Source organism: Sphaerodactylus townsendi, linkage group LG13, assembly GCF_021028975.2.
Source record: "Sphaerodactylus townsendi isolate TG3544 linkage group LG13, MPM_Stown_v2.3, whole genome shotgun sequence".
NCBI classification, from domain to species: Eukaryota; Metazoa; Chordata; class Lepidosauria; order Squamata; family Sphaerodactylidae; genus Sphaerodactylus; species Sphaerodactylus townsendi.
The window spans coordinates 976,284-999,386 of NC_059437.1; the positions used below are offsets into that span (position 1 = coordinate 976,284).

At 47.1% G+C, this 23,103-nt stretch overlaps 1 protein-coding gene across 1 annotated transcript in view; it reads right to left on the reverse strand.

The window, feature by feature from the left end:
• Positions 1-23,103, reverse strand: part of LOC125443097 (ligand of Numb protein X 2-like) — a 65,425-nt gene that overhangs the window by 13,204 nt on the left and 29,118 nt on the right. Inside the window, exons 2-6 of the mRNA XM_048515003.1 lie at positions 14,469-14,948; positions 10,358-10,578; positions 7,959-8,155; positions 6,937-7,305; positions 1,322-1,501 (exon numbers count right to left, since the gene is read on the reverse strand). Of these exons, the coding sequence (XP_048370960.1) occupies positions 1,322-1,501; positions 6,937-7,305; positions 7,959-8,155; positions 10,358-10,578; positions 14,469-14,860 (1,359 nt within the window). The 5' untranslated portion in view covers positions 14,861-14,948. The remainder of the gene's footprint in view (positions 1-1,321; positions 1,502-6,936; positions 7,306-7,958; positions 8,156-10,357; positions 10,579-14,468; positions 14,949-23,103) is intronic.

Genomic DNA, 23,103 nt, shown 5'->3' on the forward strand with positions numbered 1-23,103 from the left:
GCAACAGCCGCAAAAGGCCATTGCTTTCTCATCCTGCATGTGAGCTCCCAATGGCACCTGGCGGGCCACTGCGAGTAGCAGAGAGATGGACTAGATGGACTCTGGTCTGATCCAGCTGGCTTGTTCTTGTGTTCTTAAGATTTGTTTCACATTCCATTTCCAGGACCCAAAGTTTGAGACTGAGAATAAAGGATTTCTTGATGACCACTGTGTCTTGTTTCCAAAGCAGGTCAGATCAGGATAAATCAGTATGATTTATGGCTATAACTTATTAGGCGATGCAATAAAGGGATGCTAGGGACGTGCAGGGGTTCCTCAACAGGTATGAAAAGGAAGAAGAAAGGATTCTTAAGTATAGAAAGTATGAAAATGTAGAAAGTATGAAGTATGTGTATTTAGAGTCTTTTGCCTATCTATCACCAACTTCACTTAAAAACTCAGCATTTTTGGCTCTTACTGAGCAATGGTTGCTTAGTTGTCTTTAATATTATTAGCTAAAAATATCTCCATAAAGTAACGCATCAAAATGAAATGTAAACCTACTGCACACAGCCTAGACCCGTGGTGGCGAACCTTTGGCACTCCAGATGTTATGGACTACAACTCCCATCAGCCCCTGCCAGCACGGCCAATTGCTGGCAGGGGCTGATGGGAATTGTAGTCCATAACATCTGGAGTGCCAAAGATTCGCCCCCACTGGCCTAGACCAGTGATGGCGAACCTATGGCATGGGTGCCAGAGGTGGCACTCGGAGCCCTCTCTGTGGGCACGCGCACACAGAGTTTGTCATGTGGGGGGCAGAAAATCACCCCCCCCACACACACACACATCTAGGCTGGCCTGGGCCACTGAGCACAACATGTGTGCACCTTGGGTTCGGAGCAGGGGAGGACCTTGGCTGGCAGGCCTTGGTAGCCTGTGCTTCTGGTATGGCTGCTGCCCTGCCGGGAGGGGGGGCCTCAGAGCAGCCAGAGATGCTAGAGAGGCACAGAAGAGGGTGGCTAAGCATCGCGGAAGGACTTGCTGGAGGCTAAACGGCAGGCTGGCCTGCTTTCGGCCCCGAGAGTGGTGCAGAGGAAGAGGGAGCCAACCGGTTTTTTATAAATGAAAACCACAGCATTCAGGTTAAATTGCCAGGTTGGCATTTTTCAATAAATAAGTGGGTTTGGGCTACAATTTGGGCACTTGGTCTCAAAAAGGTTCGCCATCACTGGCCTAGACCAGCTCCAAGGTGCTCTTCTGTAAGCTGAAGTAGAAAAGGACTCAAGAGAAGGCAACATCCTCTCTTAAACCAGCGCTAAGCACTCCCCACAAGACTCACCTTCTGATAGCACGACTTTCTTCGATAGCGATTCTGTGCAGTTCTCCTGCGACGGAGCACCGGGCTGCCTCCATTGCTGCTGCTGCTGCTGTTGTTGGAGGTGCTGCTGTCTTCAACAGAATATGGTAGCTGTATTCCCGAATGACGGAGAACGACAAAGTTGACTCTTGCTTCACTAGACTGCCAGGAAAAGCCCAAAACAAAAAGCTTAATTTGGACATTTGAAAATACCCACAGATTCCCACAAAGAAACACGAATGCATGTTAGCCTACACGAAGTCATCTCGTATCGCCCTGCGCGCAACCTTGACTCAGAAAGGGTGGTGTAAAAACCAAACGAACAAATACTGGATCAAGATCTATCACAATCAGGATTGTCTATCCCAGGGATCTGCAATCTGCGGCTCTCCAGATGTTCATGACTACAAATCCCATCAGCCCCTGCCAATTGGCCATGCTGGCAGGGGCTGATGGGATTTGTAGTTCATGAACATCTGGAGAGCCGCAGGTTGCAGACCCCTGATCTATCCATACCAGCAGCAGCTTTCCAGGGCCTCAGGCAGAGGTCACAGACTCACAGAATAGACTCATACAGTCATAGAGCTGGAAGAGACCACATCGGCCCCTGCTATACAGGAAGACACAATCAAAGCATTCTTGACAGATGGCCATCCTGCCTCTGCTTAAAAGCCTCCAAAGGAGGAGGCAGCGCATGCCACGGTCCAACAGCCCTTACTGTCAGGAAGTTCTCTAAATGTTTAAACCAAACCTATTTTCCTCCACCTTGAATTCATTACTCCTTGTCCCAATCTCCGGAGGAGCAGAAAACGTGACATCCCTTCAAATATTTAAACATGGCTATCATGTCACCACTGAACCTTCTCTTCTCCAGATTAAACAAACCCATCTCCCTAAGCCGCGTGGGATTCTGAGCCTGTAGGCCTCACCTGGGCCTCTGGGGTCAAAGCTGTGCTTTCTCCACTCTGTGGAGTCCCAGGACATGCTGGAGTGGGCCCTAGCACTACCCCAGAAATCCACAGCTCCTGTATGTACCACATCAACAAATATTTGCGCAAAGCTATTAAGCTCTGGCACCAGAAACACAAACAATGGCTTCTACTTCTGAGCATGACAATAGTAGGTGTGATTTGAAGATACCACAGAAATTTGGAAAGTCCAGCCCAGAAGTCTTTGGAGGAGAGGTGGGATAGAAGCGTGTGTGTGTGTGTGTGTGTGTGTGCACTGCAATTAGAAAAGGGTTGTTCATTCTACGGCCACTCAATCAGTTTGTCTTCATTTCCATTTGCCTTCTTAATCCATTTATTAAATGCTTCTGATCAACTTGGCTAACCCTTTCTCCGATAGCCCTGTGTTCTGGGCCTCACAGTCCTTCCTCAACAGTAGAAATTCATTGACAGAGTGTCCTCATGTTTTCAAATTATTCTCTTGGCCGCTATTACAAAAGAGGAGCATTTGTCCTAACTACAGAGCGCTTTATCAAAGCTGGTCTCACCTTTTACCAACTTCCAAAACCTGCCAGTGAACAAACTGGTTTCTGTTCTCCCTCTTGATCTCTCCCAGGTCCTTTTCAGTTTAAACAGCATTCAGGCGCCCTGACAAAACTGAAGACATCACCTTGCACTGATAGCAGGCAGAGGCCCAAAATGACAAGGCTTGAGTGCTGGGATGAGAAGTGTGGCGCACTGGTTAGAGAACTGCACAGGACAAGACAGACCCAGCTTCGAATCGCTACTTGACCATCAAGCTCACGGGCTGACCTTGGTCCCATTCCTTTCTCTGAACCAACCTACCACAAAGGGCTGCTGGGAGGATGAAATGACAAATGGGATTCTGCCTCAAGTTCCTTGGGAAAAAAGAGGTGGTCATCAGGCAGAGAAAAGTGTTAAGAGGCTGATACTCTGCAACCACCGTCCCAGGTGAAACCACACACATACTAACCACACAGGGGCATGTGATACAGTCTGCACGCTCCATAACGATCTACAAGGCTGGAATGTTCAGGAAATAGTTTATACCAGCAAACCCAAACATGGTGCCCGTTAGCACCCTTCCTGGCACCCCCAGGTGTTTTTAGAAAGGAGGTGGGGCCAGGTAGGGGTTTTGTCCAGCAAGATTTCTCATTGTCTGTGCAGATTTCTTAAACGTTACTCAAGCAGCAGATGCCCCTGCAGCACGAGGATCTTCATGGCAGGCCTGACAGCAGGCAAGAAAATATTTTAAAATCAGGAATTAAAAAAAAAGAAGATTATACACAACTTCTGCCCGGAGTGCTGAAGTTCTAGGGTTCTTTCACACCTGCTGAATAAGGCACTTTCAATCCATTTTAACTGTCATTTGCAAATGGATCTTGCTGTTTCACACAATACAATACAGCTGCAAAGGTCATTGGAAGTGCATTATTCAGCATGTGTTGTTTAGTGCTAGCTTAAAGATGGAATTAGCTTAGCTTAGTATATAGGATTTAGTATTAGTTACTGAGTTAGGTTTGTATTGTGTTATATGGTTTTAGGTTATTGGCTAGTTAGTGGGTTTTGGATTTATTAGTGATTGTATTGTGTGGAAGCACACTAGTCACAAGAAAGCCATCTTTTAAGAACCAATGTTCCTAAATTTAACATATTGGTCTTCCTTTAAAAGAGGGATAAGATGCAGGAATAGTATTGTGGTGTTATGTATTGCTGTTATGTGTATGATGTGTATGATGCAGTTATATTTTATGCTAAGTGCTAATATGCTTTTGCTGTTTGTTATTCCGTTAAGAAATGTTAATATTATTGACATGCTGTTTAGTGATGTTTGATAAGCTGGGGTTATGGTTTTGGTGTACTTGTTGTTGTTCATATTTATTTATTGCTCATATTTGATTCTGTTATTCTGTTTTGTTGGTTGTTAGCCACTCTGAGCCCTATGGGGGAGAGCGGGGTACAAGTCCAATAAATGAAATGAAATGAAATGTACGAAAGCCGAGTTCCACTAGACCTCCCTCCTTGCCATTTTGGGGTTGGTCCACCTCTCATGACAGTAATGTTATGGTTGCCCCCACCAACCTGTGCCAGAATTCCAAAGGTGCCCACAGGGTGAAATAGGTGGGGGGTCCTCTGTTTCATACAAAGAAGCAAAATATTCAATAACTGGCAGTAAAGCCCATTTCAAACTGCGAAGACGCGGGCTCTGAACAGGGTGGGGGGGAGAGTGCATGAGGGGGACTGGGCAGGCTGGGGGCAGTTTTTCCTGGCCGTCCACCTTTTCCGACCCCCCCCCCCTCGTTTATTCTGCCGCTTCTCTCACCCCAACTTACTCTGGGGTCACTGTGGTGCTCTGCTGTTGCTCCATGCTGGCAGGCCCCTTCAGGCCTCACAGGTGGGTTGCTGGGGCCGAGGTGAGAGGCCAGAGGCCAGTGTCCCGGTTGGAGGGCGGGTTGGTTGCTGGGGCAGGGTAAGGATGGCTGGGGGAAAGGGAAGGTGGGTGGAAGGCCCGGCAGGAAGGCAGCTAAGTGCCATTTCTCTGCCAGGCCAGGGTTGGGGGAGGGGATGGGGATGGGGATGGGGATGGGGATGGGGATGGGGGGCCTGCTGGGATGGTGGCTTGGCGGTGCTTGTCCGCCAGACCCTTTTGAACACAACCACTAACCCTCAGCCAATGGCTGCACAGAAGAGTCTCCTGCGTGCCCACTGGCTGACGGCCTGTCATTGTGACATTAGCGACTTATAAAGGATAAGATTATTTCCAGGAAAGGTTTTGTGAATTCAAAGCAGCTGGGTTGTTGAGGGATTTTGACACTTGACACTGCCAAGTTTGTACACATCATTTCTTGAAGCAACTCCGCTGTATCAGGACCTCCTATTTCTCAAGCAGCCAAGTAACTATTAATGAAAACAAAATAATTTTCAAGAACATCCACCGCAACTGTAATTGCTGTATGAAATGCAGTTGCTTAAGCGAGACAGACTCCTCTTGATTATAGTTTATGATGTAACTTGTGTCCAGTGGCACAGAACGTCCTTCCTCTCCCTGACCCTGCTTCATTAGGTATTATTATTATTTACTTATTATTATTACTGCCTTAACATTTGGTATTTCTTTAACAGGGGAAAAAAACCCTTCCCTCCATTTTTTCCTCCTCCTCTTTTCTGTGATTCCTTACAACACTGGTTCCATTGAAATTTTGAAATGTAAATCATGCTGAAGAGGTATTGCTTATGCAATATTTTTGAAAGTGTAACAGCTTTTAAAAGACAGGAGCCTCTGCACTCCCTCTCTGCTGTGTATGCTGGGGGTAAGTCAGTACAAGTATTCTGTGTCAAAAAGCAACTGTTATGAATTCCTTGAGCAACTACAAAATAAAGAACTGCAAGGAACACATCTGGTACGGTTCTCTCAGAGGCCCTCTCCACACAGCTCATTCATAACGAGTGTAACTCACTAGGAAAGAACCCCTCTCCCCCTCAGCACATAGCAGCAAATGCTGCGGCTTCTTCGCACAGGGACACATTTTTTCCTTCCCAGGATGAATGTGTAGCTCTGTGGCCACGCAGTGCCCAGGCAATAAAAGAAGAAAAAAGTATCTGCCCCCCATCAAGAATCTCCCCCTATCTCAACATGGAGGCCGCCATTTGAGAGGATTCTCTTGAGAATCCACTCAAACGGTGCATGTAAGGGGGGAAATTGGACGCTTCCTGCGGCCGTAGTTCGCACAGGCAAGCAGGAAGTGTTTGAAACCCAGATTACAGGAAAAAGATTGCTCGTTTAGCTATCTTCATTTAACCCGGGTTGAGGTCTCTAAAACGAATCTGACCCATTTTGGGGGAGTGTTCTTTGTGAACCTCTGGCCCCCAAATGGGCTTTTTTGCCTCATCCCATTTTAGATTGGCTGTATGGAATCTCCTAAAGATTCTTAAGAAATCTCTGGGGAGGGGCTCAGTGGAAGACTGTTTGCATTCCAAAGGACCAGACCTTGAAGAACAGTTGGAAATCAGACCTGGTTGAGACATTGGGGCTTTCCGCACTACAGAAGGGAGCTAAGGTCGACTCGGTTCCCTTCAGTGGGGGGCGATTCCAGGTTGTCCGCACAGCAACTTACTTGGCCCCCTGGAACCGAGCTAAGTGGGCGGGATCATCTTGGTGCCTGTTTCGCTCCTCGATCGTGATTGGAGCTTGTGTTACCATGGGAAACGGGAGCGTTCTTTTTTTCCCCACAGTTTTTACAGTTTACAGTTACATGCTGGCCACGACTCTCCTGTTCTGCGCATGCCACAAAAGCGGCTCCTGATTGGTTGAACGGATGAGGTGTCATTTCGATGCGTTCGCACTTTGAAGCTTCGAAGTGGTATCGACCTTGTTCCAACAGAAAGGTGCAGTTCATAACTGCGACAGGGATGTCGCAGTTCTGAGGAGGGGAACTGAGACAAAACAACGTTGAGCTCAGTTGCAGTGCGGATACACTGAGGTGAACCTAGATAGAAACCAGTACAACTCTGTCAGTGCGGAAAGCCCCATTGACTCAACCTAAGGACACACGTCTCCCTAATGCAAAACATGAAAAACTCCTGTGATTAATTCATTCCAATGCGGGTGGCTTCATTACAAACAGTTACCTGGATTATTTGTGCAGCTGTCTCAGGTGTTCCCTGTTGTAAATCCTGCCCATTGATGGAAAGGACTTTATCATTCCGACTCAGTTTCCCATTCTTGGAAGCCAGACCTCCATCTAGCAAGTCCAGAATAAAAATTCCTGGTTCGTCAGCTTTTCTGATCAATTTGATGCCAAGGGGTTCCGATGGCTCTCTCTTCACAAGAGTGACGTGGATCACTTCCTGGTTTATCATAGGGTTGGAATCCAGTTGCTCAGGCCTGGTGGTAAACCCTTTCTCTTGCAGCACTAGGAGGTGGAGTGCCACACAGGGCTGGCGCAGCAAGGAGATGGCTTGGCTATGAGTCACACTGCTAATGTTGACACCGTTCACCTTGGCAGAAGGATAAAAACACTGCTGATTAGAATGGCATCGCTGGCAGTTCATGACACCTCCTCTCCCGATTTCTCTCTCCAGCCCCCAGTCCTTGCAGGCAAAGACGAAGCAGAGGCCACAAGCACAGCAAGGAGGCAGGCAGGAGTCCACAGGCACAGACTGTTTTCTTATGTGTTTTTGTTGCCATAGTTAAAGCAAAGGCAAAAAGAAAATCTAACGTGGCTTTAGAAAGGAATGCAGGGAAAAAGCCAGTGACGGAAAGCAGAAGTAGAGCAACATCAGGGAAGGGCACTGATAGTCAGAAGAAACCAGATCAAGAACAGTATCTGCCCCTCTTCCCTTACGCAAGGCAGGATATACCTGCAGAAAGCCCCACCACCCACAACTATGAAGTACCACACAGCTCTACATGAGAGTCAGTTCAAGACATCCCTTTACTATCTCGGCCGGGATAGGTATAAATATAATAAAATAAAAGAGTGCTAATTAAATCATTCCTGTATTTCCACACCCCACTTCCCCACACACCATAATATCCTGAACTTTCTTAATTCCAAGGTTTAAGGCAGAATAAACCAACCAGATTTTCAAAATGGCAGCTGATCCTTTACACTGTTCAGTATTTTTAACTTGACCTAAACCCTCCTCACCTCCAGGATATGATCTCCAGGTGCTATCCTGCCATCTGTGCCAGCAACAGAATCCCGAGGAACCTCTTGGACAATGATATTACCAAGCGGTGTGTCTTTACCACCCACTATCCGCATCCCAAGGTCTTCCTCAGGGTCGTCTCGGTGTATTTCAATCAAACTGGTCTCCGCTAAAAGACTAGCTCTTTGAGGCAAATCTGATTGTGGGAATCAAAGAGAGATGTAGTTGCAGATAAGTTCAAGAGGTTTTAAACTGGTGCGTGTCCATTGTATATAGTACTGCTCTCAAATAGCCTGATAAAGGAAACCTTAAACATTGAATATATTCTTCAAACTTTCACCTTCATTCTTTACAATGGGAATACATAAAACATAAACAAATAAAAACAACAAGTAAAAGTGGTGAAGAGTGGGTGTTCCATGCTGGGCATAAGGCATAAAAGAGCCAGAGTCATAATGCCTTTACAGCCTGTTCCAATTAAGGGGGAAAAAGAGATGACGACATACAGACATGATAAGATGTTTACAACATTATCAACGGCGTGAAAAAGTGGCTACAGAGAACTCCCGCCCCACCACCCTTGTCCCCAAATCCCTAGAATTTGTGGTGACTCAATGAAATCAATTGACAACATGTCAGGTAAAAAGCAAATACTTTTCTTCATACAATAACTAATCCCAAAAGACAGCTTTAGGACAATTCTGCACAGCAACTAATACGGGGTGGGATCCAGGAAGAGCTGGGCAATCAGTGCCCTGCGGGATAGACTGCATTTGGTTGGGCTCTGTGAAAAACAGGCTGTTGGACTAGCAATGCTTTTCTGAACTAATACTCAGCAGTGGCGTAGGAGGTTAAGAGCTCGTGTATCTAATCTGGAGGAACCGGGTTTGATTCCCAGCTCTGCCGCTTGAGCTGTGGAGGCTTATCTGGGGAATTCCGATTGGCCTGTACACTCCCACACACGCCAGCTGGGTGACCTTGGGCTAGTCACAGCTTCTCGGAGCTCTCTCAGCCCCACCCACGTCACAGGGTGTTTGTTGTGAGGGGGGAAGGCCAAGGAGATTGTCAGCCCCTTTGAGTCTCCTGCAGGAGAGAAAGGGGGGATATAAATCCAAACTCTTCTTCTTCTTCATGTCCCTTGATTCCTCCATGGATTCTCTTGAATACAGTGCATTCTAAAGCCCCCTTACTTATTATGACACAAATTATTAAGTATTTGCTATACACAAAGATTTATAAAGTCTGAGGGCTTTCAAGAAAAAGAATTATACTCAGACAAACCAAATTCTGCTGGCTGTATACACCACATAAATTAGGCAGATTTGAATAACCTATATTTTTCATCATTTGTTCATCATCATTTGTTCATCACAGGGGAGAGCAATTACATGAAACACTGAAGCCACCAGAAAATTCATTTGGCCCCCTCTCTGGCTTTATTCAGGACTACAGCACACTGCTGGTCCCATACCCGGTCAGGCCTAACTTTGCAGCCAGGAGGGATAGAAAAACTCAGTTATTCAAAAGAAAGCTAATGTTCTGCACCTTTGCTAATCCCTTGTGAAAATGAAATATAAACAAATCCCTGCATATAAAACTGCAAACTTTCATCCCTTCTTCAAGTCCAGTGAAGTCTTATGAATATGTCAATGGGAATAAAATACATATAATTCTGGCACACTCGCCTACAGGGGACAGTTGGTTTCAAATGTAGAATCACTTTCTCTGGTTACCACATTCCACCCTGAGAGAGAGAGAGAGAGAGAGAGAGAGAGAGAGAGAGAGAGAGAGAGGAAGGAGAGAGAGAGAGGAGAGAGAGAGAGGAGAGGAGGGGGGAGAAAGAGAGAGGAGAGAGAGAGGGGGGAGGGAGAGGGGGGAGAGAGGGGGGGAGAGAGGGGGGAGAGAGAGGGAGGAGAGAGAGAGGAGAGAGAGGGGGGAGAGAGAGGAGAGAGAGAGGAAGGAGAGAGAGGAGAGAGGAGAGAGGGGAGAGAGAGAGGGGGGAGAGAGAGGGGGGAGAGAGAGGGGAGAGAGAGAGGAGAGAGAGAGGAGAGAGAGAGGAGGGAGAGGGGAGAGAGAGGGGGGAGAGAGAGAAGAGAGAGAGGGGGAGAGAGAGAGAGGGAGAGAGAGGAGAGAGGAGAGAGGGGGGAGAGAGAGAGGGGGAGAGAGAGAGGGGGGGAGAGAGAGAGAGAGGAGAGAGAGGGGGGAGAGAGAGGAGAGAGAGGGGGGAGAGAGAGAGGAGAGAGAGAGGAGAGAGAGAGGGGGAGAGAGAGAGGAAGGAGAGAGAGGAGAGAGAGAGGGGGAGAGAGAGGAGATAGAGAGAGGAAGGAGAGAGAGGAGAGAGGAGAGAGAGAGAGAGGAGAGAGGGGGGGAGAGAGAGGAGAGAGAGAGAAATGCATACCTTCTTCACTCCCATCAAAAGCTGGATTAACCAGCCCGGGTTCTTCCAAGGAGACCACAGCAGCAACTGAGCTTTCAGCGACCAGTGTGGATAGCCCATTCGCTATCTCAGGCTCTTTCAGAGTATTTGCTTCCAGTCCCAAAAGGGAGTCGCCTGTCAACCTGGAGCGAGGATTCTTCTTGCTGTCCAGTTGAGCTCTGTATTTCCTGAAGCCAGGGCACCTGCAGAGGAAGGCAACAGAACAACTGAAAGAGGCCGTATGAAGCAGTTCGGGAGGCATCATGTATGGCGCTGTGTTGGGGAGGGGAAGAGGAATGCCATGATTTAGGCCTCCCACCTGCTAGCGAGTGCACACACTCACACTCGGTCAAACAGAGCAACTGATTTAATAAACCAGCAAAAAGAAGACAGAAAAAAGCATCATATTTTTAAAAATTAATAACCAACCCTTGCTATTTCAAAAAATGCTCTTTTAATGCTGAAACAAATGCTTTGACTCCGGAAAGTCAGAGGAACAACCAGGCAAATGGGTCTCCTGTGACTAGAAGAGAGACTCTGGATATGCCTGCATGTTTCCTAATGGTTTCTGCCAGGATAATTACATAAAAGGTTACCATGATGATTTACTTGGCTTGGCTCAAAGAGGCTTTCCCAACGCTCAGCTCCCTCTAGGGCTGCCAGAGAATGAATGAGCAGGTCAATTAACACTCCCTGCAGCATATTTTCCAGGAGCAGGGCAGCCCAACCTCCGGGAGGGTAGAGGGAGAAGAATGAGAGCCATTGATGAGGCGCGAGAAGGACATTTGCAAGCACTAAACACCAGGAACTTCACAAGGATTTTTCTTGGTTGGCAGGACAGTCAACCAGCATCTCTTAGAGCAGGGGCATGCAACCTGCAGCTCTCCAGATGTTCATGGACTACAATTCCCATCAGCCCCTGCCAGAATGGCCAATTGTCCATGCTGGCAAGGGCTGATGGGAATTGTAGTCCATGAACATCTGGAGAGCCGCAGGTTGCAGATCCCTGTCTTAGAGACACGATGACTGCGGTAACCCAAAGCAACTGCTAAGTAAAAAAGAATATATAATATCTGTTAAAAGGTGCCGTGTAGTAGTCAAATTGTTGTAAAATGACTGGTGACCCCAGCTCAAATCTATGGTGACTTTGGGACCATAGCTACCTCTCAGTCTACAACAGAGTTGTGGTGAGAGGACCCCACAATGTCTTGCGGGGGTATCTCTAAGATCAGAACTGAGTCAAGGATCTAGCGAAACTAAAGCTTGGCTGCCAGCATTTCAACACAGGCTAAAGGTAATTTTTTCCACAAAGAAAGATGGCCTGCTCCATGAACTTAATGAAGATCAGTTCTATTCCTGCTGATTGCAAGAAATTGTAGTCCATGAACATCTGGAGAGCCGCAGCTTGCAGATCCCTGTCTTAGAGACACGATGACTGCGGTAACCCAAAGCAACTGCTAAGTAAAAAACTTCACCAAACTTGGCTGGTATCATCAGGAGAGTCACCTGACGATAGCCTGAAATTTTGGTGCCACTACCGTGTTTCCCCGAATATAAGACAGTGTCTTATATTAATTTTTGCTCCCAAAGATGCGCTATGTCTTATTTTCAGGGGATGTCTTATATTTCTGTGTTCTGTTCATCGGGCGTGCTTCCAAACAAAAATTTTGTATGTCTTACTTTCGGGGGATGCCTTATATTCCGCACTTCAGCAAAACCTCTACTATGTCTTATTTTTTGGGGATGTCTTATATTAGGGGAAACAGGGTAGCCTAAAAACTGAGCCCCCTGCAGGCCAAAATTGAAAAAAAACCAGTAAAAAATACAGAAAGCCACAAACGAACCTGCAATTTTTGCGCCCACCACAAGGTGGCGTCGGGGGCACTTGTCCCCGGATGTTCCCATGGTAGCTACGCCTGTGACTCTGTCTCAGAAAAAGATCCAAGTGTGGTTGGTAGCTGTTATGCGGAAGTCGAGTACTTTTGAAGTAGAAAATATTCCCGACTGTACATAGACTAGCATATGACAAAGGTCAGACAAGGTCCCCTCCCTTCCCGCTCTGACTTCTTCGTTCGGTGTCTTTGCTTAGTTTGGCATTGCTGCTTGGTGGGAGCCCCCCGGGGATCGGGCGGTATATAAATTGAAAAAATAAAATAATAAATAAATAAATAAATAAAGGCGCCCTTCCAAACCCGAGACATGGACTAAGGAGGGACCCGCCTCTTCAAGGCACACAAAAGGAGGTCAGAAGCGACCAGCCAGATTCCTGCCCTTTCTGAAGTCCTGCAACTCCCGCACAAAACACAGAGGAGACTCTTAGCAGGTTGGAGGTGGGAAGTGGAAGGGACACCCTGCTATGGCTTCCTATGACTTCTGCAGTGGGCCTTGGAGGCGAAGGGCTGAGCGGAAGGCGGCGCTTGAGGTGAGGGCGCTGGGTTGCCTTATTCTTCTGCTGTGGTGTCTGGCAACTGGGGAGCACCTGCAGCGCACCACCAAGAGGGCACAGTTGGTCGAGGTTTGGCACGCTTAGAAGGAAGGAAAACTCTGCTGGATCGAAGCACCTGCCAGCTCAGGAATCCAACACGTTTGCAGGGGCCAGTATGCGGAGCCGGAGAAGAGTTGCGTGGAAACTGGAGGTGAGCAACCAGCGGGGCAGGAAGTCTGAGCGGGCACGGCTGCTGGTGTGTGGCTCCTTTCCCTCTACTGTTGCAACGCCTGGGATTAGTGGGGGGCAGGTGGGGGGCTTAGTCTTTGGGGCGGGGGAGGGTTGGAGGGCACTGTCGGGAATATTTTCTACTTCAAAAGTACTTGGGAGGGCTGGTGCCGGGCACTGTGATCCAAGCGGGGAACAAAGAAGGACCAGGAAGTGGAAATGGATGAATTCAAAAATCTCCTGAGATCTTTTGGTGAGACAGAGTATAGTTTCTACCTGGCTAGTCCTCCAAACATCTCTGCTCAAAAATGTATACACAATCCCTATCCCCACCCCAGTTCTTCATTTGGTTTCATTTTCTTCCCATGGAGTAAAATGTAACTCAACCCTCCTCAGTTCAGTCACACAAGAACTTTGAAATCTGACCTTAGTAAATATTCTAGGGAAAGATATCTGATAACACTCAAGATTGCCAGCAACGCAAGAAAACCACCTTCTGCCAGCTGCAGGTAAAACTGGCCATCTGAAGGGCCACGGACATGGCTGTCGCAAGCCATAACATCTACAGGTGGTCGTATCTCAGTTAATTTTCATGAACCTCCCACGTCCTTGCAAAGTAGTGCTGAGGTAGATGTAACGAACAGAGCGAGTATCTCACAAGCGTTCTAACCTCAAAAGCAACTTCAGAGAGGTTTCGATTCAGACTGGGCTGTGGCACTGGGGGAGGAGCTATGTGTGTTGGTGGGAGGGGCTCAACTGCTTCTTTCATTCTATGTTTCTGACAGAAATAATCTTACAGTACCTCCCGCCACAAATGAAGCATTTCCAGGAAGGAGGGGAGCAATTTGCATTAGGAAAGCAGACCAGATGATGATACTCTACTCTAGTGAGGTGGGTTTTTGATTTGGAAACCAGGTGGGGTTGGAGCGGGAGGGGCTGGAATTCACTGCCACCACGTCTCTGGTCCCTAGTTTGCAACTCTCCACACTGTAAAAATCAAGTGGAAACTCTTGCTCACATTATTCTTGACTGTCCGAGATATGTGGGCATTAGGAAATTCTCTCCCAGGCTGGCCCTAGACAAATCTGAAAGTGACTCTGACTGTGCTGTTGTGGAGCTTCTGTTAAACAACACAGATGTCATGCTCTTGGAAAAAGTCGCAAAATTTCTTTTACAAGTGACAGAACTTTCTAAGTAATGTATACTGCTATATAGTCTTCCTGTCTGCGCTTTGAATGTACTCTTGATTTGCATTTCAAAAATGTCTGGCAATGCTCTAGAACCTATTTTTAAATGCCAAATAAAGGTTGTTGTTGTTGTTAACTCTCCAAATGTCCCAACAACAATGCGTAAGTTAGGGGGGTTCACTGTGATCTATCCTCTCAAAGGGTCCATAAATACAGCCCGGAAACATGCAAGATGAGCTAGTGACATACACACCTATTCTGCAAGTGGGCCTCCAACTCGCACCGCTGCATTGTCTGCTTGCACTCCTCTTGAAAGGGACAGAGGACCAGGAGCTTGTCCAGAAGGTTCCGCACCAGCAGGCTGGACTTCCGGCAGTGCTGGAAAGAGAGTTTTTTCCGATCCATAGGACAGAAGCTGTACTCCTGCATGAAGTTTTCCAGGCACTTGAAACAGTACGTGTGTCCACAAGGCGTGTCCATCGGCTGAAGCAAAGGCTGAAGGCAAATGTGGCAGACCAGCTCATCGTCCACTTCATCCTGGAAGTTATAGAGATGATTGTCTGGCAACAGGTGGGACTGCCCACACTCATGGCAGACTTCTCGAACTTGGCATGAAATGACCTCTTCTCCTGCAGGCTCAGCCATGGCGCCCAGCAGCCGGCCAGTTCACATCAGGGGAAGGCAGGGAAGTCCTCTGGATCTGCTAAGAAGATGCTGACAAAGGGGCAGGTTTCTAAAACAAAGGAAGACAACACAGGAATCAGTTTTCTGGCATTCATGGAAGGTTAGGATTCAAGCAGTCTTTCAGGACCGCACTTGGAGTCCTGTGTCCAGTTCTGGTCGCCACATCTCAAAAAGGATATCGAAGAGATAGAAAAAGTGCAGAGAAGGGCAACGAGGATGATTGAAGGACTGGAGCACCTTCCCTATGAGGAGAGGCTGCAGCGTTTGGGACTCTTTAGTTTGGAGAGGAGACGGCTGAGGGGGGATATGATTGAAGTCTATAAAATTATGCATGGGGTAGAAAATGTTGACAGAGAGACATTTTTCTCTCTTTCTCACAATACTAGAACCAGGAGGCATTCATTGAAAATGCTGGGGGAAGATTTAGGACTAATCAAAGGAAACACTTCTTCACGCAACGTGTGGTTGGTGTTTGGAATATGCTGCCACAGGAGGTGGTGATGGCCACTAACCTGGATAGTTTTCAAAGGGGCTTGGACAGATTTATGGAGGAGAAGTCGATCTATGGCTACCAATCTTGATCCTCTTTGATCTGAGATTGCAAATGCCTTAACAGTCCAGGTGCTCGGGAGCAACAGCCGCAGAAGGCCATTGCTTTCACATCCTGCATGTGAGCTCCCAATGGCACCTGGTGGGCCACTGCGAGTAGCAGAGAGCTTGACTAGATGGACTCTGGTCTGATCCAGCTGGCTTGTTCTTATGTTCTTAGGAATAGCCACCATTTCAATTTCTTTCTCTCTGCTCTATGACTCTGTTGAAGCTGTTTGATTTTAGCTTTCATGATGATAAAAGACCTATTCACCCACCAAAAAACAATAAGAATGGCTTTTGAATTGTGCTCCAGGCTCCCTAGAAGCCCTCTGAAGTGTCTCAATGGAAGGAGAGGAGGTAAACATATGCACACCCAGGAAACAATGGGAACTGTTAACAATGGGTAGCTTTATGCTAATAGCTACTCCAGCATAGCTACTCCAGTCAGGCGGTTGAAGCAACAAGAGGGAAGGGAAGGAGATCAGCTTTTGTGTGTCCAGATAAGTCCCAGGGCCCCCTTCCTAGGACTGAAATGGCTCCAGAGGGAGGGTGGAAAAGATCCCACAATTCTTGCACCCAAGGATCACAGGATCCAATCCATTCCTGCCCTCAGGATCCATCCTGCCTCATTAACTCTTCACATTAACTCATTAACTCTTCACTCTCTGAAATAGGAATGCAATAAAACCAACAGTGAGTACTCTCTGAAGTTTCCAACCAGTATTTCTACTGGCATCAACAAGCATACGACATTGTTCAAGCAATCAGTATTTACAGTACATGAGACAGCGAGAAGGGGGGACTTAATGCTTAATGTTGTGCCCACAGTTTCATGTACTGTGTGAGAACACACTTTATGCCCACAAGCAGCGGATGACACTTATTTGTCAAGCCGCTGGAACAGTCAGCAATTGATCCACATTCCAGCCACTCTGCAGGATGTCCCTGCGCTAAGTTATCCCAGCTTTGCATCTCGTAATGCAACTCAGAATTTATTTTTAGTCTGCTGACAACTTTATTACTTGACAGTGACAGGCCTGTCTGATGAAGGGCGCTCGTCAGACTAGTAATTTTGCAATTAAGAGACAGAAACTGGGGATTACTTAAGGCTGGCCTATTGTTTAATTCCCTAGACCAGCGATGGCGAACCTTTTCGAGACCGAGTGCCCAAATTGCAACCCAAAACCCACTTATTTATCGCAAAGTACCAACACGGTAATTTAACCTGAATACTGAGGTTTTTGTTTAGAAAAAACGGTTGGCTCCAAGGCGTGCGTTACTCAGGAGTAAGCTTGGTGGTGGTCGGTGGCTTTGCTTTGAAGCAACCTTGCAACTGTATTGTCGAAGGCTTTCACGGCCGGAATCACTGGGGTGCTGTGTGGTTTCCGGGCTGTATGGCCGTGTTCTAGCAGCATTCTCTCCTGACGTTTCGCCTGCATCTGTGGCTGGCATCTTCAGAGGATCCTCTGAAGATGCCAGCCACAGATGCAGGCGAAACGTCAGGAGAGAATGCTGCTAGAACACGGCCATACAGCCCGGAAACCACACAGCACCCAACCTTGCAACTCTTCCAATGGGTGACTCACGACCCTAGGAGGGTTTACTCAGAAGCAAGCCCCATTGCCAGCAACCGAGCTTACTTCCAGGTCACGCTTTAATTTAACAGTGCTTAAGAGGGTTAGGGTTAGCGCTTCACAGGGTTAGCGCTTAACAGATGAAGGATTGTGCTTTAGTTCTTCGCATGAAAATCAGTGAGGTTTAACAGCGTTACCTACACTGCTTCCCCAAAACTAGGTCTTAGGTTTAATGCTAATAATCGAGCCCAGCAGCCCAGGCCAGTCTAGATGGGGGGGGGGGGGACTCTGTTTGCGTGTGCCCACAGAGAGGGCTCTGAGTGCCACGTTTGGCACCCGTGCCATAGGTTCCCTACCCCTGCCCTAGACCAAGACCATTCCCAAAAGGCCCCGGGGAGATAATATCCAGTGATCTTTAAGCACAACAAATTCACTCCTCTTTGTTTACCAGCAATCATTTCTTTCACCAGAGACAGACGTATGCACAAAGTTAATTCTGGTGCCTTTAGATATTTATTGTAGTGCTGCCAGAAGGTGCTTATCATGGATCTAAAATATAAAATTTCTACACTTGGATTGGTGAAATTAAATTAAATTTCCAGTCTGAATCATCCCAGAATGGAACAGTTGCTTTAAAAAAAATCTATTTACACTGGTGGCAGCGCAAAACAGGAATCTTTTGGACATGTTTATTTTCCAAACTCCCCAAATATGGTGGGGTTTTTCTTTTCATAAGAAAAAAAAGTATTGAGGGAGAAGAAATGGAGCTCGAGCCTTAGCATTTATTTTTTTAAAATATTATTTTTATTCTGATTCTCAGTTCAAATATTAAGGAGACAACTTTCAATGTTAAAGCAGTAACATTATAACTACTAAACTCACTAGCAGCAGCACACACATACACCTTAAAAGTACAAGCCCACCATTCTAGCCCCTGGATACACACAGACAATTCAAGTACATGGATTGACAGTGCAGACATACACACAATTCATCAGCATCCCAACGCTTAGTAATCCTACTGCTATGAGAATTTCTGTAGGGAGAAGTTCCGCAGCCCAGACTCCCCATCTTTGGTTATCCACCTTGCCTGAATCTGACCTTCAGTTAAGGGCAGGAAATGTATAGGAATACCACTCGGTAAGTAATCAACAGCATCCTGACCTGTGCCTGGAAATAAAGAAGTATACAGAAGTGGAGAGAAAGGACCTGGACAGGGTAGAGGGAGCAAGAAGGAGGACTGAAAAACATGTCAAGTGAGACATCACCGAGAAGGGCAGGTGGACCTAGATCCCATTCAGATTTCCAGACACAACCAACCGCAGACAACCAACCAAGTCTTCTAACAGAAGCCCACCTGGGCTTCAGCAAGTCTCCTATTTTTCCATTGGTCTGTGACTGTGAAATGGGTGGCAAGTATTCAATAAGCCAAGCATAACACACGGCTTCAAAGAGTCACAAGCAGTGCTGGTTAAGTTCAGCATCAACAGTGGGACATACTATACATCAGGGGTAGGGAACCTGCGGCTCTCCAGATGTTCAGGAACTACAATTCTACATGCTGATGCTGACAGAGGCTGATGGGAATTGTAGTTCCTGAACATCTGGAGAGCCGCAGGTTCCCTACCCCTGCTATATATATATATTAGCCTTTGCCAAATAAAACAGCAATTGTTCTGTTTTTAAGACCAGATATCATGTTGGGTTTCTGAAAGGGCTTGCCCCCATGCAGCCTTGGAGGCCATCTTCCGCATTCAAAAGGGTAAAAAGTCACCAGGAACCCTATCTAATAGAAGTGGGGACCAAAAAAGGTGCCAGCAGGCACTATGGTGCCAATGGGCACAATGTTGGGGACTTTTGCTATAAGCAAAGGAGTCCAAGTCTACAATATGATTTCAGCTTCTGTATTAACCTCCAATTGTTGTTAGCTGCTTGAAGGCCGACTGTTAGGCAGAAAAGGGGCATATACATAACTTGACATTGACATCATAGAAGGTGAGGTATCCCCTTCCCCGACCTGGCCTGGATGGCCTAGGTTAGCCAGATCTCATCAGATCTTGGAAAGTAAACAGGGTTGGCCCTGGCTAGTGCTGGGATTTTGCACCTCCAAGGGTGGTACAAAGAGGCAGGCAACGGCAACGCACTATCTCTTGCCTTGAAAGCCCCACGGGGTCACCATAAGTCTTTCTCCCACCCCCACCACTTCCACGTTCCATGCAATTCCTGCTTAATCCTCAACCAGTTTTAGGAGGTCAAACATATCTGCAATTAAATCCCAGCAGTGTCAGATTTCTACGTGCACCAAGGAACTGCAAAATGCATTTCACTGTTGTGTCTTTGGCGCGTGAAAGGAAGTCGCTTCAGCCTTTCGGAAGCCCAGACTCTACCTTTGTGATTAAAGACAATCCACACCTGTCTGCCAGACAGTAAGGTGAACAGTACTTCTAGGGGTGGCAAGCTGGAACTAGTCTGTGACTCAAACCACCACGTGGGACACAACAGCATAGCTTGATTCAGTAAACCTCAGAATTGGTTCCATGGAAATATATGCGTAATCTCGTTTGTATCTCACAGTAAAATGGTCACAGCCCCCCAACTCAAGACAAAGGAAGGCAGGTTTCCACGGGGCATTCTGGCAGCGCCTGGTGGGCCCAGTCAGTGCTGCATGGGAAGTGACTGCACCCTACATTTTGTTCCAAGCAGGGGTGACACACTCGTTTGTTACAATGGCCAGATATGACATAAATGTGACTTGGTTGGGTCAGGCCCGGGGTGGGGTGGGGGGCGGTGGGGCATCCTTGGCTGGCCCCAGAATGGCACAAGGGTGTGTGTGTGCCTGGACTGGCTTGAGGGGGCTTCTCAGCTCCACGAGTCAGCTGAGGCAAGCCCCCCTTAAGTTGCCTCTGCTGACTCACAGGCCTGATAAGCCCCTCAAGGGGCTAGATCTGGCCCCGGCCTGGTGGAACACTCTTCCGCCAACTGTCCGGGCCCTGCGGGACCTTGGAGAGTTCCGCCAGGGCCTGTAAGACCGAGTTGTTCCACCGGGCCTTTGGGGAGGCCGGCCGCTGATGGTGTGCGCCCCTCCTGTCCCTCCCTTTAACATCTTGGGAGTTTGTGACATCTATACCGTCCCCCTCTCTGGGAGGGGTTTTTACTGATAGTTTTAACGTTGGACGCCAAATGACTCATAGAATGCTGTAATTTTATATATTTTAATGATGTTGATCTTAATTTTATTGTTATATTGTTTTGTAATATTTGTTGTTCACCGACCAGAGCCCTTAGGGGATGGGGCGGTTTATAAATCTATATATATAAAAAGCAAACAGTGACTGTTAGTCACTCCCTAACGCCGAAACGGCTGGACGGATCGCCCCCAAATTTTCACATGACGTTCCTCCCTGTTGCGGGCAGGTAATTGGGCCTTCAAATCGCCAAAAGTCCATACCTGAGCCAGGTAAAACATCTTTTTCCTGGCGCACCAGGCCATGAAGCTGGCTGTGTTTAACTGTCACCCTTAGAAGGTTTGTGCAGCCTGTCTGTCTGTGGCCTGAGGGCTTGGGATGAGGGCTTACATTGTTTGTGCAGATGGGCAGAGATGAGCAGTTAAAACAGTAAATAGGTAACACTGTTAGGTAATACAACTGAAAGTGAAACACATACACACTTTGCCGTGTGCGACACCAGGTGGGGTTCCCCCCGCTCACACGCAGGTAACTTTCACTCTCTGTGCCTCACCCACTGCTACCACATAACATACATACTTTCATACACATCCAGCTCATCCTCACACACTTCACTCTGCCCTCCCTCACATCCAACAACCATGTTACCCACTTCCTCACCCATATTCACCACAGCTCTCTTTTACTAAAAGCAAGCTGTAGTTTGCCTTTTTCTTCTAAGAAAATCCACGGGGTGGGGGCGAACCAACACTACCGGCTCCGCTTCTTTTGCACGTGGCCCTTTAAGAACCCAGGCAGCTGGCCTCGATCTGAGCGCCTCACCACCCTGCCTCTGCTGCCTGACTGGGATAGCCTCCTTGCCCCAGTTCTGCCTTACCCAAGCCAGGACTGTGCATGTCAACCAGCCTCATGGACAGCGGGATTTACACTCTGGACAGTTCCGTTGTAGAATGGGAAGGGTTACCTTATACTAAAAAAACAAGACAGCGCCATATAACGATGTGCATTGAAAAGGGAAAGAGGGATTCTGCAGCAATAACAACCCACAATGTTAACAACAGAGCTGCAGGCAGATGACTTCCAGCCATATCAAACCAAGCTGGCTCAATTATATTGTATAATCCTGCTAATTTAAAAGTATTCACTAAAATGCAAGCAAGTTGTCTCCTCTTGTTCTCATCATGTCAAATTATAGGGCTTTCACCAGTTGCTGAATCACAGACATGCTACCCACATTTGCACATCTGTGGCTTTCCAGAATGCTAATAACTTGGGTATCCTGCCAAATGCAGAGACAATGAGACTTTTAGTTCTCTAGATTGTGTGTAATCTTTAAATCTATGGGTATATGAAGGAGCAGGGTAAAATGCTGACTAAAGGAGCCCTGTTGAACCCTTTCTGGCAAAATATTGAGCAAGTCAGGTCTTACAGGCATCATCGTATCTTGCTCTATCTACCTACAAATGAAATAACCCCCAGGGAAAAGCAAAATAAGACCCTGGCTTCAAAAAAGAAAATAGACAAGAGGCCTCATGGGAAAGATGTCACTGTCACACTGATGCAGGCAAAGGTGCTACTACTGCCATCTAAGACAGTGGTTCTCAACCTTCCTCATGCCGCGACCCTTTAATACAGTTCCTCGTGTTGTGGTGACCCCCAACCCTAACATTTACCCATTTTACAGATGGAGAACACTGATGCAGAGAGTCTTAGGCGACCCCTGTGAAAGGGTCGTTTGACCCCCAAAGGGGTCCCAACCCACAGGTTGAGAACCACTGATCTAAGACCTATGGGGGGGGGGGGGATCCACTCAGCCCGGCCAGTTACAGCTACAATTCAGGATTCTGCAAGCCTGAAGAAACCCGCCAGGTTTGGGAAAATGTGATTAAAAAAATAAGTTGGGGGTGAAAACACACAAAAGAGTCAGAATCTAGAATTTGTGTTCTGGAAAAGCTGCAGCCATGAAAATAGTGCCTGGAAAAGACACAGAGGAAGGAAGCTGAACTGATGCAAGCAGGAAAGGGTGAGGGGAAGGGGAACCAGTGTGTGGGGGGGTGGGGGGTTGAGGCTGGCGGAAGAACGCATTTTCCACTCTTCTCTTTTATATTTATCAGAAAAGAAGAGGAGGGGTTTGGATTTACATCCCCCCTCAATCTCCTGTAAGGAGACTCAAGGCGGCTCACAACCTCCTTCCCTTCCTCTCTCCACAACAGACATCTGGTGACACAGGTGGGGCTGAGAGAGTTCTGGCCCAAGAGTTCTCACCCATGTGTAGGAATGTGTAGGAATGGAGACACAAATCTAGTTCACAAGATGGTGATACAGGGACCGGAACTGATAGAAACATCACACAAATCTTAGAAGAGATCAGTACCAGTTTTAAGATCAAGTGAAAAGATTGCACCGTGGGTGCAAGAATGGGGAAGGGGAAACAATTTTAATTGCCATCTGAATTTTTATAATTTATATATGGTTTTAACTGGGATGAATGTGAAATGGATTTTAACTGTTTTTATATAATTGGTGGACACCGCCCTGAGCCCTTCGGGGAAGGGCGGTATAGAAGTTTAACAAAATAAATAAATAAATAAATGAGTTTTTCTAAGCAGTAACTTCACCAGATGGGACTGAATGGAACCCTTAAACTGTTAATAGTCACAGACAAGTTATTAAATTCCTCAATTATGTCAACTATGTAAGAGGACAACATAATGCAGATGGACTGGACAGCCAACATTCCAGCTTCCTGGCTGGCAACAAAGTAAACAAGACTAGCATTCCCAGCATCGTATAGGTGGTTAAGAGAGGTGGACTCTAATCTGGAGAACTATGTTTGATTCCCCACTCGTCCACA